This window comes from Nymphalis io, chromosome 6 (assembly GCF_905147045.1).
Source record: "Nymphalis io chromosome 6, ilAglIoxx1.1, whole genome shotgun sequence".
Classification (NCBI taxonomy): domain Eukaryota; kingdom Metazoa; phylum Arthropoda; class Insecta; order Lepidoptera; family Nymphalidae; genus Nymphalis; species Nymphalis io.
Window position 1 is genome coordinate 2,952,725 of NC_065893.1, and position 15,818 is coordinate 2,968,542.

A 15,818-nucleotide genomic window follows, 5' to 3' on the forward strand; every position below is an offset into this window, starting at 1 on the left:
AAAGTTGCTTCTATGAAAACAATGCAAGATTATTTATACTTAAATATACAACACCTTACAAATTATATTAGAAGCCCTTATTCAATGTGGATTACAATAATTTATCGATTGTCTAAAGTCTACCACAGAGTCGAAGAGTTCCGTACTAAAGGTACAATATAATATTTAACATTTTGTAAGCGATATTTATTATCAGAGTTAAGTGAATAGAACACAGACAACAGATTTAGATTTTATATGTTAACCCAATGTCGTTGGATTTATGTTTAGATACGATTCATATTCTCGTCTCTATCTCTCCTAAATAAACAAATATATATACAACAAACATAACCGAAAACATTCGCCTAGAAAAGTAACAACTTTCACTAAGTCCAGTTCTTTTTTCAAATTTTGTATATTATTCCAATATTCCGCTCTTAACACTACATTTCGCTTAAAAACTAGAAACATCGATGTCACTCGGAAAGCTGCATCATTGAAATGGAACTGGACGTGACATATCTGTCGAACGTCAGATGATATCTGGCCCAAAACTACAACCAAATAGGTACCCGTAATTGCCAACGACATCGCTGCAGGCCTTGACTGAAGTGGCGAGATGAGCTGGACTCCTTTCGAAAGGATTTGTTTACATAGAGGCCTTTGTACAGCAGTGAGACAAACCAGGCATAATAATATTCCGATTAATTCGTACTTAAACAGTTTGGACTAAAATTCTAATCCCAAACTAAGAGGCGGTAAGATTAGAGAACATTGTCTAGCAATAAAAACCTCTTCCAATTGCTATGACAAATAACGAAATCCACAAATTACTTTCATAACGATAATATGTAACATAAGATTACCGTTACAATAATCCAGTGCGCTACTGTCGCTAAGATCAAATAACCCAGTTTCTAGAAAAAATGTATCACACATACCAGAGGTGTTCAAGAAGACGGATTTACACGGTTTTCATCCGAAAAAGATTGTCTTAATGTCAAGAGGAAAATCATCAATTAGATAACGTTGGAAATTCGCCAAATTGTCGCGAATTCTTTCGGTATGTTATTACAAAGAAAATTATTTTAATAATACTGTAATATCATAAAACGGATAACACTTCTGACAGTTTACATTTTAAATTCTTGATCGTATATTTTTTATCCTTGAATCAAATACAATGCGATGTATTTGTAAATATACTGCATTAATCGGATGCGAAATTTCATGATGGTCGGTTTATACGTTAAGACGTAAACGTAACAAACAAACAAGTAAATTTTTTATTGCATTTATAATATTAGTAACAATAGGAAATATTAAAGTTTAGTGGTTAGATCACATGGATCATAGCCAAATATTACGGGTTAAAACTCTGGCAAGCTGATGTCGTCAACGACGACCGAAATATTGAAAAAGATAAAAATTTACCACATATGGTCTAACAGACCCCACAGAAAAGAGAGGAGCAGCCCAGGCTGTTATTTATTACTTTTAAGAAATGTAATAATTAATTACTAATGTAAGAAATTAATTATATAACGACTTCGACAATGCCTGTAAAAATTTATTTTGAATGGGATTTGCATAAAATCCGTTTTTAGTGAGCGTCTACCTCGGGGAAGGAGTAACTACGACAAATTTCAAGTCAAGTCAAGATATAGTTCTCTCTATATCACGAGATACGTATTACCTCGTTTAAAATATCTGAATATTAGGATGATTTCTTTCAATGTAATGTGTGGTTGTAATTGTTACATATCAGATACATTCTTTTTAAACTATATGTTTATTGTGAATCCTCCAGACCGATTTCGGCTACGGCGGCCAATCTCAAGAGAGATTAGAATGCCTAACGAGGCAACCAACGGGTCTAATGGCTTGATGTAAGGCCGGAGACCCGGAGGTTCAATTCAAAGGTCAGGCCAATAAAAAGTTATTGGGCTTTTCTATCAGAAAATTCTCAGTAGCAGCCCGCAGTCTGGAAGTTGGAAGTGTGTACGCACTCGTGGCTCGGAAAGCACGCAAAGCCGTTAGTTCTGCGCCTGAATTCTTTTCAGTCGTGTCGGATTGCCGTCCCATCGGATTATGAGAGTTAGGGAAAAGAGAGTGCACCTGTGTTTGCGCACACACTTGTGCACAATAATATCTCCTGCGTAGTTAGCTAATCTCTCTTGAGATTGGCCGCCGTGGCCGAAATCGGTCTGGAGGACGTTATTATTATTATATTGTGAATAAAATTTAATACATGTAATGGTTATACATATATTTTAACATATTAATTAATTTAAAAAAAAACCTGTCAATGTCAGTGTAATCCGAGCGAATACATTATGTTCATTTACATGTGACATTTATTATAATTATTTATTTTTATATGCAACCAAAATGTAAACTAATTAGGCACTGTAAAAACACACAGCTTGTCACTTTTAAAAGCGAGACATTTGTTATATTCCACGTGTTCAACCCACTGCACTTGGCACTTTATATTGCACAAAAAATTGTATTCTATTTTTAAATTTAAAAAGTTAGGAAGACATGAACAAATGAACTTCATGATCGTAAGTGCAACTAGACTTCAGCAATATAGAATATTTATATTGGATAGTGGAATGTGGTAATATTGATATATTCTTGGTACAATACTGTCCGTTGTCGTTAGATATACAAGAGACAAGTGATTCCTGACTCAAATAATCCGATGGGACGGCAAATCCGACACCAAAAGAGGAGTTCAGCAGAGTAATTACATCCATCAGCGATATGATTTTCATGACCCGGGGTTTGAACCCAGTCATTTGGGATCTAAAGCCTTTAAAAGCCACTAGACAAGAGACAGATAAAGGATGACTGGCACAAAGACAGATCCGCAAAATGCCCTACCACCGGTAAATAGTCTCTGTACAAACATCTATATTAAAAATTTTAAAAAATATCTTTTATTTTTAATAGTAATTTAAAACATAAGTGGATGACGGTGCTATATCACATTTGTAAGCTTTTGAAATTTATTAAATAAAAGAACATTTAAAGTATACGCATGTTGGTACAACTTTAAGAGCTGTGAACTTAATGGACGAGTGGCCTATGAACACGAAAAGTCAAAAAAATAAAACTGTCAGTTACTCAAAATCATCCTTTTTGTTTAATGACACCTGCCTCGTATGCCTTCAATTATCGGTGTCAGTATAAGTATCAGTGTATAAGTGTTTTGTTTTTGTATAATTATCTGTGTTGACATAATTGGCTGTTGAGTTTTTTGTATAATTATCTGTGTTGTCAGTAGTTGACGTAATTGACTGTTGAGTTTAGTTTTGTTTTTTCCTTATATTCGTGTATCTATGGTATATCTTATCTTTATTTTATATTCATGTTATATTAAGGAGGCTGTACGATCATTGCCAGGATTCGGGATTAAAAAAGTGAATGTAATATAAATATCGGTTTGCATTTAAATTTAGAATTTCGTTTTACTCATTTAAACAACTTTTAAATTAAGAACACATTCTTCATTTTTATATCAAAATCGGCTAATTTGGTAGAGCCAGTTAATCTAATATTGACGTTTATACGATATGATAATTAAATGTAATATTTACATGTGCAACACTGAATATTCGATAGTAGTTTTCTTACTATAGTGTTGCCATTTCAATATATTTATTATTAAATATTAAAATTAATTATAGTGATATATTTAAAAAAATTTATAACATATGGCATTTTTTTAAATCTAACATTACCTGTGTTTATATATTTTGGTAATGATTGCATAAGTAAAATAACTGTCAGACCTGGTTCCTATAAAATAATACATTGATTAAGAACTTTATATATTGTGTTAAATGTTATATTGTATTTATATTATCTGATTAATCCTTTTTATAATTATACATTAATGATGTATGATGTAACAGCCTGTGAATGTCCCACTGCTGGGCTAAAGGCCTCCTCTCCTCTTTTTAAGGAGAAGGTTTGGAGCTTATTCCACCACGCTGCTCCAATGCGGGTTGGTAGAATTCACATGTGGCAAAACTTCAGTGAAATTAGACACATGCAGGTTTCCTCACGATGTTTTCCTTCACCGTAAAGCACGAGATGAATTATAATCACAAATTAAGCACATGAAAATTCAGTGGTGCTTGCCCGGGTTTGAACCCACGATCATCGGTTAAGATTCACGCGTTCTTACCACAGGGCCATCTCGGTTTATAATTATACATTAATGTTTATTATTAATAGCAATGTTATGTAGTTATGTATATAAAACATTATTTTTAATGTACCTACACAGCTGTATAATTATAAACTGATATCACACTAGGGTGGCGCTAAAAGGATCATTTTATGGAGATAAGATTTCATTTGTAACACCAATTTGTAACATTAAATATTTTTATGTACAATAATGTACATATGTATTTAATCCCATCAAAAACATAAATATGAAATGAGAGCCAAGTTCAATATTATGATATATGCGTTCAACGACAAAAAAAATGAGATCTAAATGGGTGTCAAGTTCAATTATCTGTCCTGAAATTTATAACATAAAATATTTTATAATAACTTAAAATATCATTTCTTCTTATAACTTAGGATAATATATTGAAGCCATTCCACTCGTTACATATTCACGTGAAGACCTTAAAATTCTCATAGACTGACTGTCATCAATTTTGCTGATTCTTACATTACAGGCACTGTAAGTAAGTGTTTCTAATAAAATCAGTTAATTCAAAAATTACAATGAAATGATAAAAAATTACTAGTTTCCGATTTATTACTTTGTTTTCACCCAACTACCGATCTGGATGCCAAATTTGAACTTTCTAGGTCATCTGGAACTGGGTTAGAGTTTTGATGTATAGGTCAGTCAGTGATAAAAATGTCGATTTTTGGACGTTAATATCTACATAACCGTTTGAGGTGTGTTTATGAAATTGGGATCACATGCATCTAAGTCTCAATATACGAGAGAGAGAAATTTAACATGTTTATGTGAAATAATTTTTGAGTTATGAGTGTCAAAAGTGGCTCGAAATGGTTCGTGTAATATTACACACGGTGCTGCTCGCCTGTTCCGTTAGCTTGAACTTGGCTTGACACAATACCGCGTCTCTATATTATGGAACATCAGTCATTCTCTATATACATATTTTATCTACAGAGGATTCATATTTAACTAGAAAACTAATATAATTTTTGGAATGTAATCAACATTTTTCATACATTTTTGATTAGTAATTAATGGGATAGCTTAAATTATATTAAGTAATTAAAACTTGATCTAAGCGTCATTACAAAGAGAATAGAGCAATTAAACACTCGAAATAAAAAAAATAAAGGAAAATAATATTCACACACGTCCAAAATAAGTGTCGAAAAAAGAAATGAATCTAGAATCTTCGAGAATATATAAAATGGTGATCAGGTTCTCACCAGCGAGATCGATGATTTCCTCCTGGGAGGCGGTGCCGAGCGCTTGTTCGTATTCGTCGCCGAGGTCGATGGTAATTTGTTCTTCCGCGTCTCGAACTTTCTCCGGCGGCGGTGGTGGGATCCACTGGTAAAACGAGAAAAGTCATTGATCATCAATATTCAACATATATTTCATACATTTTATATGTATAATGTTCGGTAACTTTCACGATCAGTTACTTCGCTCTTAGCATCTTTATCGATCTCGCAATTAAATATTTCGGTAACTTAGCCATACAGATAATATATAGAAAAACAAAAATCTTAGCCATTATAAAAAGTTACATTTTTTTTTTTCGTAATTTTGTATTTCATCGAATTTAATACATGTCTGTAATTAATAACTATTCGATTTATAAAATTAAATTTACGCTTACATTGTTCAGCCAGTACAGATTACAGAACAAATTTTTTTTTTTATACAAATGTCTAAATAGTTACCAGCCTTGAAAACTGACATGGATGATACATTAACTTTTGTAACTAATTGTTCAAAGGAAACAGATTGCCAACCATTATCTATTCAATATTTACATTTACAGTTAAGCAAGAAATATTCGTTATTAAAAAAAAAAAAAAAACTTTTTTTTTTACTATAAGCTGACAACTTTAATTTATAAATTCTTTATTTAAATATTTTTTATTCGAAATAGTGTTAATAATATATTTTCTATATATTTACCTTTTTACCACGTATAACGCCTGCTACATATGGTTTGACTTCGGGTCGATCTGGCGTCTCTAACGCTTGTTTGTTTATATGTTCAATTAATTTCTTCCGATTGAGAGGACCCGTTGGATCCTTTTCGCACGCGTAGTTATTTCGCTGCGAGGGAGGGAGAAAGTTGTCCTGGAAAAATAAACAATATATGTTATTACATTTGCACTGCATACAAATGATAAAAAAAAAAAAAATGTACAATTGCATTATTAAATAATTGTATCTGTTGTGTTGTGACATTAGTGTTTACTTAAATAAGCACTTTTTAGTTTCGTTTGCTAGAATATGAAATTAATTTCATAATAATAACAATTAACAACAATGTACTTGTCATACAATGTACACAAAAAAATATAAAACATTTTAATCTTTTATGATAAACAGAGTATTCTTAAGTAGATATCACAAAATTATTATTCCAATTTTTTTCCCTTCAGTTTTATTCATATTGTGTGGTAGTTAAATAACATTTTACGTAGATATACAATATTAAAATCATTCAAGTCTTGAGTTTCATTGTTAGACTTCAGCCAACAACATTAGTCAACATTACTAGCAATTGAACACAATGCAAATACTAAATTCTATTAGCACTTTAGGTGGTCTGTTAATAAGATACGAACTGTTGAACATTTGAGAACATTCGAAAATTTAAGAATACATTTTATACAAAAGTAATTTACAAAATTTTATTCAGTCATTATTGCAATAAATAATGTTTTCTTTCTTCTAAGTTTAAATCATAAATCTTTTAAATAAGATTATTAATTATTATCTTTGATAGAATTTGTCCATGTACTTAAGATAAACAAGTGATAAAGCTGCACTTTGGTTGTACATAGTGTTAGTAATTTAGATTATATAATAAACCTATATAAATAAGATATAGCTGGTATAAATACTAGATAATGTTAACAGATAACTCCATTAAAATATAATATTGATTTTAAAATATAGAATACATAAGGCGGAAGCAAATATTTCATAACCTTTTCATGGTAAACGTTCACTGGAATTGTTTTAACTTTACACCAATTTAGTGTACTGGAGGACCTAAGATGTCCATTGTACCTGTAATTACACTTGTGCACTTACCATTCTATTTGAAAAATATAAATACTAAGTATTACTGTTTTCTGGTAGAAAAAATAATATATCAGTGCTTTACTCAGACAGAGCTATACATAATCTTACCCTACTATTATAATTTTTAACAAATTCATAAATAGTTATAAAATTAATAAATAATAATAAATTTAATTTATATTTAGTATGCATTGCATATAGTATGCATGCATTAGAAATATTAATTAAGCAGGTTCATTGGCATCGGATATTACCTATATTGTTAATGCTTTATACAATTAATTATGTAATATCAAAGTATTGATTGTGATGTAATAAGTAATAACTGCTGACTGTTAGGAGAGGAGGAACACTGTATTTGTACCAGTAATAGTATACAAATATTAAATAGGTTGTTTGATCAGTAATACTATACACATATTAAAGACCGTATAATAGACGAGCCGTTTGGCGTGGTTGGTACTTGCCTTTTCACGCCGAAGGTTGTGGGTTCGATTCCCACCCAGGACAGACATTTGTGTGCATGAACATGTCTGTTTGTCCTGAGTCTGGGTGTAATTTTCTATATAAGTATGTATTTACAAAAGAAAAGTAGTATATGTAGTATATCAGTTGTCTGGTTTCCATAGCACAAGCTTTGTACAAGCTTAATTTGGGATCAGATGGCCGTTTGTAAAAAATGTCCCAGGATATTATTATTATTAAATAGCTTGTTTGGTTGGTACGAGATATCAAAATTGCTTACCATACACTGCTCATTATATATAATAACTAGAAGTATAAAGTAACTAATTAAAAGTATATAATTGTATGACTAATGAACTGAAACTGAAAAATTCACATATTAAGTTATTTAATATGAAAATTTGTTATTATATAAAGACAATTAATGATTTATTTATAATATATTTGCTTCCACAATTTCCTTATAGTATATTTAATAATAAACATTAAAGTAAAATGAGACATGAATATTATTCATAGGCATTTTGTCATTCCTATGTTTGTAATTGTGTTATTATCAATCAATTGTAACATAGTAAAATTTTCCTGAATTTGTTTTCTATATTCCTGATTGATATGGTTTATTATATAATGTATCAAAATATATTATATTTATTAAAGATATACACTATAATCATACAAAAAAAAAACTTTTGTATTTCATTATTAATTTTGATGTGGCAATAACTGTATGACGGAAAATGTACTGTGTGTTTATAGAAATGAAGCGTGTGCCATGCAACATGATTCTTCAATTACCAATCAAATTTCTCAAATTTTGCATTGCCTATAAATAAAATAATGCACAATTAATTTGATCCAAATACCCTGTTTACTTTAACTAAAAATCAAGTAAAAACTTGATGGAAATATTAGGATCTCCTACAGTTGTCATTAGTGCATTGCATTATAATTAACATTTTATATAAACTAATAGAATTCAAGAAAAAAATATTTTATAAATTAGATCATACTCAATTTAAGTTAGTTCAATTGTATAAATTCATTAAATAACAAACTTGTTTTTTAATCAATTCTTTTTAGCTGTTTCGCAATTTAAAAACAAGATATATTGGTGGAATATATTCAGTATTATCTAATTTCTTTTTATCTATGTTCATCTTATTATATAAGACAATGTATTGAGTTATTTAAAAAAATATTATATTATAATAACTTTGAGAATATAAGTGAGTTTGCTATGATGTCATTTCACTTAAAGATTTTCAAGGTATTTCCAGCTACTTTAATATACATAAAATGTATGTAAACAACCAATTAGTGTAACCATTATAATGATGACCAGCCTTCAACATTATCTCACTAAAAAATCCTACTCTGTGTGAAGTTGTTACGTGTGGAACAAACTATTGTTGCATATAAGACAACAGTATATGATAGCTAAAATGACTTGGAATTGAAAATACAAAAAAAATATTTTCTTTTTCCTTCAATTTATTTGAGATCAGCCCACATGTCTTGGGACATTGGAAAACTTACACAAATTTTATGGATTTTTTAGCAATGTTAATTTTAAAAATATTAATGTTAAAATAAAAGTATAAAAAAACTTACGTCTGGGTCAACCTCCTTGGCGAGCATAGTGAGCTCTTCCTGTGACAATTTAGCTAGAAGTTCGTCGACGTCAACCTCATCGTATGTGGACAACTCGCGTCCATACAATTTGGCCGGTGTCGTCATTGTTGTCGTCTTCGTCGTTGACGACGTCTGCAATACACAAGATACAACACTTAACACTTCGAAGTAAACACTTATCCTTTAACATAAGCACAGTGCAGGTAGATAAAATATTAAATTGGGCAGGTTTTAGTACACCACACCCAGAGTCGAAAATAATGATCGATAACACTACTTTTTATGTAGACGTAAATAAAAAAAAACTAATCATTTGATATTCGAACAAACTTAACTTGTATTCAATACTGTTATGAAATAATATGATTATATTCTTACATTTAATTAAATAAAAAATAGGTAAGAAGTAAACTTTAATAAACAAGCTTGTACACCAAGTGACAAATACAGACTGGAACTGGAAGTGGAAAATAAAGTCGAATCGAAACTCGTCAGAACGAAATAGAGATATATCGTTTCGTCGTGTGCAACAAAGATGGCGAATAGCTAGGGAAGGGTACACACCTAGATTAATTTTATTAACATTGAAAGAAGAAACATTGAGTCGATACCGGTTTCTTATCAAGTTTTAAAATAAAATGATTCATAAAATATAATAATCCGAAAGATAACAGCGTATTTCTAACAACTCAACAAACAACAAGAAATAATTCTGCAAAACAGTTTTAAGCTTTCTGTTGTATGCTTTGCAATGGATTTTTTTTAATTTTAAAGTTAATAGTTCGAAAATAATAAAACGATCTCTTAATCATAATGAAAATATTAACGTTTTAAATATTAAAAATGCAATTTTGCCAAACAATAGGACTATATGATTTATTTGTGTAACACATTTCAAGAAAGAACAATAATTATAGGTACTAGAAACAATTAAGAACAGCTTCTTACAGTATGTTAATTCTGCTTTGATAAATAGTACCTCGTAGTTTTTTAAAATAAGTGAGACCATATGCTTTTCTCATTTTTACCTCTGAGGTTGATGCTCAGAATATTTCTTTATTTTTATAAAGAAAATTTTGAAAACAAAAAATAATACCTGTCAAAATTGATTCCTGCTTATTCAATTGTCAGTTATTAAAACTAGGCATAGGACTGGACTAGGACAGCCGAGGGGAACCATCCCAAAGCCCAGCCAAAAATAATATTATAATTTTAATTTAACCACTTCGGAATTGGGAGGCTCAAATGTCAAAGTGCCTTGGGGTCTTGAATATTTAAAATCCGGGCCTAATTTGAAGAATATATTTCTTGTAAAAATAATAATAATGTTGCCTGAACTTTTTTTGATAGACGAAGAGACTGATGCATTCTAAAAATCAATATTAGGATGAGGTCGTGACATTTTGTATCAAATTGTTCATAACAAAGGGAAGATTACGCAATATCCCATTTCATACGGTTCATGCCTCGCCTTCCTAATAACTTGTTACTATTGTACTATACTACTCACGACTTTTTATCAATTGATCGAGTATGCCAACTGTTAATACTTTAGACATTCTTGATTCTACTATCAACTTTTAACATTGACCTATCAAGTTTGTAATACCTATATATATATCAAGTATTAATATAAAATAAATGTTTTATATAAATACTCCCTGTATTTATATAAAACATTTATTTTTAGTACTGATGTCACTGTGTATGACGATATGACGGTGCTTAATCGAATGACCTAAATCAAAAAGACATTGAAATCTATTGAGGTTCTATATTTTGTTTAATTTAATGTCAGACAAATGGATATATTTTTTTTATTTGTATAAATATGTTATACTATATCTGAGAAACGATTACATTCTTGACATTAATGAAGAATGAAATAAATAGGTACTTGGTATATTAAAAAAATACTTAATTAGTATAAATAGGCGTATCCGACACTTTTATTTTGAAGACAGAACATTATTTTTTTAATGAAAGTAGGTAAGCAAGCCTATTATGGTACCAATGGGTCACTTGCTGGTAAGTGGATACCACCGCCCATAGACATTGGTGCCTTTTGGTGCCAATACGTCACCAAACTTTGATACTCATATGTTATGTCGCTTGTACCTTTGGTTAGCGGTAGAATATGTGATGGTGGTATCTAGGTACTCAGGCGAGTTTGCGCAAATCCCTTGCACCATGTGCAAAACATTAAAGCTACTGAAAAAAATATACACAATTAATAAGTGCGTAATGTTTACTCGTACTAAAATATTAAATAAATATGAAAAAAAATATTTTCAGGACTTTAAGGTCTTTGTGGTCACGCGCTTATAATAATCATGATGACATTTTGTATTAAGTGTGGGTGAATTAGTCCTCAATGCCAGACTCGTTGGAACATTTAACGGTCTTGATGGTGTCTGGTGACTCATACTATTCTATCCTATATAATATATTCATAATTCCAATCGATTAGTATTCATATTATTCTATTCTAAACTGAATGAAAACTATTTAAGAGTTGCCATCCAATCTCTCAGCTCTTAAGATAAAAGTTTATGTGGGTTCTAGACATTTGAACTGAAAATAATAATATAGACAGTGAATATAACTTCCCTTTAACAGGTAATGTGCATTGAAGTGCAAGTGTAGAAGTACAAAAAATATATAATACATAGGTAGACACTAATAAATGCAGAAATACTTTAATTTAAATAAGATGTAAAATCACCTTATTTCCAATATGTAAATTGATAAAGTACGTTCATGGTGATAAGAAGCATTCAATAACTTGAACAAAAATGCAAAAGTTTCAAGTAGTTTTATATACCTAATAAGGTAGTTATATGTTTTATGTGAGCATTATAACTTTCTACTTGGTAAAATATTATTTTCTTGTCAAGTGTTACAAGCGTTAGTAGCTATTTATATAATTGTTGCATTTAAATATTTACAATAACTAATCAGCTATTTATAAGGAAGTAAGGCAAAAACAAGTAAAGCAAAACATCGATCGTTAAAACTAAAGTTGAAATACACAGACGCTTCAAAGAAATATGTCATAATTTCCTACTTATATTTTTTTAAGATTTAATTGCACCCTCGAGTTTATTATGAAATATAATTGAAATATGTTGACAATAGATCATTACGTCGAGAGACTTCATAATTTTTTGAAGATACATTGGGACCGTTAATGAGTTCCCAGCTAGGGGAATAAGTACGTTATTCCGAAATCCGACGTTAGAAAGAATGAATGAATTTATGTTAGCTCACTAACCCTTCAAACCCAAACAGAACTACACAGAAAACATACACAGTACAGTATTAGGGCAAAAAATTACTGATGAGTGAGAAGTACTCAGCCAAAATATTTTACACAAAGCCTATTTACTCGTAGGATATATAATAGTATTACTTAAACAATTATTTTTAACAAGTGAATTCAATTTACTGAGATTGAATTTACTTTTTTGAAACTTGAAGATGGTAACTCTAGAAAAAAAGTTGTGTTAGACAGGCAATTGAAATGGCCTTTAGCATTATTTAACGAGTTAGCTTCATAAGAGTGAAAGTGAAGATGATCTCATCGGTATCTCATATTTTTTATAAATAAAATAAGATTAATTAACATTTCCTCAAATCTTTTTATTTAAATAATGAACGTGTGAGAGAACTGTTTCTTTTAGCTGAAGTTTACTTGTAGACAACTAAATCGCTAGCGTCGCCCAAGTGTGAAGGGGAGGGGGGTTACGTGAGGTTAGTTTTTGTTCGCCACGGTAGCATGCGAAAGCGATCCCGTGGCGCTCCTTGTTAAGACGGAAAGGGTACCGCTGGTTTTTTAGTGGGTATTCCGATGTTCGGGCCGCACTCGGCGCCTTGGACACCAGCGAGCCCCACATACCCCCCACTGTTCCCGTGGGGGAAACGCGTAAGGCGTTTTTCCAGCGTTAAAAAAAAATAAAAAAAGATAAGACTAGTTTTTGTTCTGTTGACAATGTATATACAAATTTCATAACAATCAGTTGAGTAGTTAAGACGTAAAATTGTAACAAGTAAATTTACTTTTGCATTTTTACAAGCAATATACCTATTATTACTAATAAATTAAATCTTATTAGTTTTACCTACTTATTTTCAGTTTCTGAAACGCTCATCAAAATCAGATTAACCGTTTTCTTTAATCTGTGTTATTATAGTTCGGTGGCAGCCGATGACACAATAAGTGACCAATGAGCGTATTACTAAGATTTTTGATAAGCGTTTCAGAAACTGGCACTTACTATGCACTTAAAAAAATCAGATATTGGCGCTAATTCTGTTTTACACGATCTCAAGCTATTAACTAATTTAACAATACATTACTATTTTATTCTATTATTTGGGGTTTAGTTATCTTTAAAAGCAGAGCAAAACTTACAGTGCTGTCAAAATCGTTTGTTTTAGAGAAACTATTATACATACAACCTAATAATAATACTTTTAAACAGATTAAAAATAAATGACACTTGGAAATTGCTTCTGATTATTTTAAAAATGTCAATCATATCTGTCATACCACGTCCGAATACAATTCTAAGCTCGTTTACGAATATCATATGGAAGGTATTATGTGGTGCCAATTAATTATAATACATATAAAAAAATTAAGAATTTAATATGTTATAAAAATTATATAAAAAATATCTTTTTTTTAAAACATTACATAAATTATATTATAGGCTAAATAGTGAAATACAAATAAAAACAGATGTCATCATTATTACTTGGCCCATATTTCTTAAATTTATTATACATAGCTTGATAACATTTAAAGAGCACTTTTTACTGACTGTTTTATTGCTTCTAAATAGTTACGCTGCACAATGATTGATTCGATAAATGATTGTTCCTGTTGACCACGCTATCGTAGTTCAGCCGCTGGCGAAATGCCAGCCTGCTATAATTGGTGGTCGTCACACCAGAGACAAACGGTATTCTTAGCTGCACTCTCGGCCACTGGCCTTCCGAACGACATAAATGTAATTCCGGAACAAAAAATATATTTATTGTTTCGATTCGCACTTGACCTAGTGAATAAGGATGTGCTAGAATGCATTCAACGGATAAATGTAACAAAAGTTCATCGACCTCTTTGTTGATGCCACGTACCTAATTTTTTTAGGGACTCAAAATTGTCATTTGTCACGTTAAATTTCTTAATGACATTCATTGAATAATCTCTTACGTCATAAATTTATTTGTGTAATATATAAGTCATTGTTTAGTTTAATCAGTAATATAATACGTATTCTTTTATAAAACCTGCTACTTAATAATGTCTTTGCCGTATGGACCACCAGTTCCCGTATCTCCTCTAATTAGAGGGCTCAGGTTTTCATTGTTGTTCATGGGAATTATTTATGGGCGATTTAAACAAAGAATCAATAAATCAAGAGAAGCTGCTTGGCAGGAAGCGGAAGCTGAAAGAAAAGCTATCAGGGACAAGCAATTAGCGATTATAAAAGCAACAATAGATAAACAAGAAAAAGAAAATGTTCGACTTTTAGAAACCGGCGAATTGTTTAAAGAATAATTTTGTTTCAATATCTTCTCATGGGGTCTTTTTATTAATGTTTCGTGTTAAATATTAATTTTAATAAATAAAAAAATCCATTTCTAATAATTTTACCAATGAAACGGCAAACATTTTTTTTCTCAATTTCTTAGCTTAAAAAGGCAAAGATGTACCTACTTAATGTTATCAAGAGAAAACAATAAAAATCACTATAAGTTTCCCTTCCCATCAATCATAATACACGTCAATATTCGTTCGAGAGCCGAGTTGGCCCAGTGGTTACAACGCGTGAATCTTAACCAATGATCGTGGGTTCAAACCCGGGAAAGCACCACTAAATTTTCATGTGCTTAATTTGTGTTTATAATTCATCTCGTGACGCTTGACGGAAAAACATCGTGAGGAAACCTGCATGTTTCTAATTTAATTGACATTCTGCCACATGTATATTCTACATCTACCCACATTGGAGCAGCGTGGTGGAATAAGCTCCAAACCTTCTCCTCAAAAGGGAGAGGAGGCCTTAGCCCAGCAGTGAGACATTAATAGGCTGTTACTGTACTGTGATGTTCGATGAAGTTACTTTAACACTGGTTTACATTTGCTTACTTTCGATAATCACGTAGAAATTCTACGCATGTGTTATCGTTTATAGTCATGTTTAGAGTTTAAGCGCGTGTTTACTTTCGACGGGAATTTGAAAGTTAAGAATTTTCACTGCACACCATAGTTTTATGTGATATTGCTATTACTTGTCTATTGTTAGGAGTTATAAACGATGAATTCACATGGTTTCTTCAACTTTCTACACTTAATTGGTTTCGCACATATTATATCATAGATTTTGTGTTAAGAAAGTTATTTTCGTTAAAATTTGTACATATTTCGTAT

At 30.8% G+C, this 15,818-nt stretch overlaps 1 protein-coding gene across 8 annotated transcripts in view; it reads right to left on the minus strand.

The window, feature by feature from the left end:
* The window catches only part of LOC126769137 (tropomodulin-1), an 80,920-nt gene that overhangs the window by 9,480 nt on the left and 55,622 nt on the right, over positions 1 to 15,818 (minus strand). For 7 of the 8 annotated variants that reach the window (XR_007669337.1, XR_007669335.1, XR_007669336.1 and 4 more), the window contains exons 2-4: positions 9,356 to 9,508; positions 6,152 to 6,319; positions 5,431 to 5,554 (exon numbers count right to left, since the gene is read on the minus strand). Coding sequence is in view for 4 of the 8 variants with exons in the window: in XM_050487737.1 (XP_050343694.1) it covers positions 5,431 to 5,554; positions 6,152 to 6,319; positions 9,356 to 9,508 (445 nt within the window). In the remaining 4 variants the exon portion in view is untranslated. Of the gene's footprint in view, positions 1 to 5,430; positions 5,555 to 6,151; positions 6,320 to 9,355; positions 9,509 to 9,754; positions 9,871 to 15,818 lie in introns of those variants that run through there. The other variant, XM_050487738.1, reaches the window with a different exon arrangement.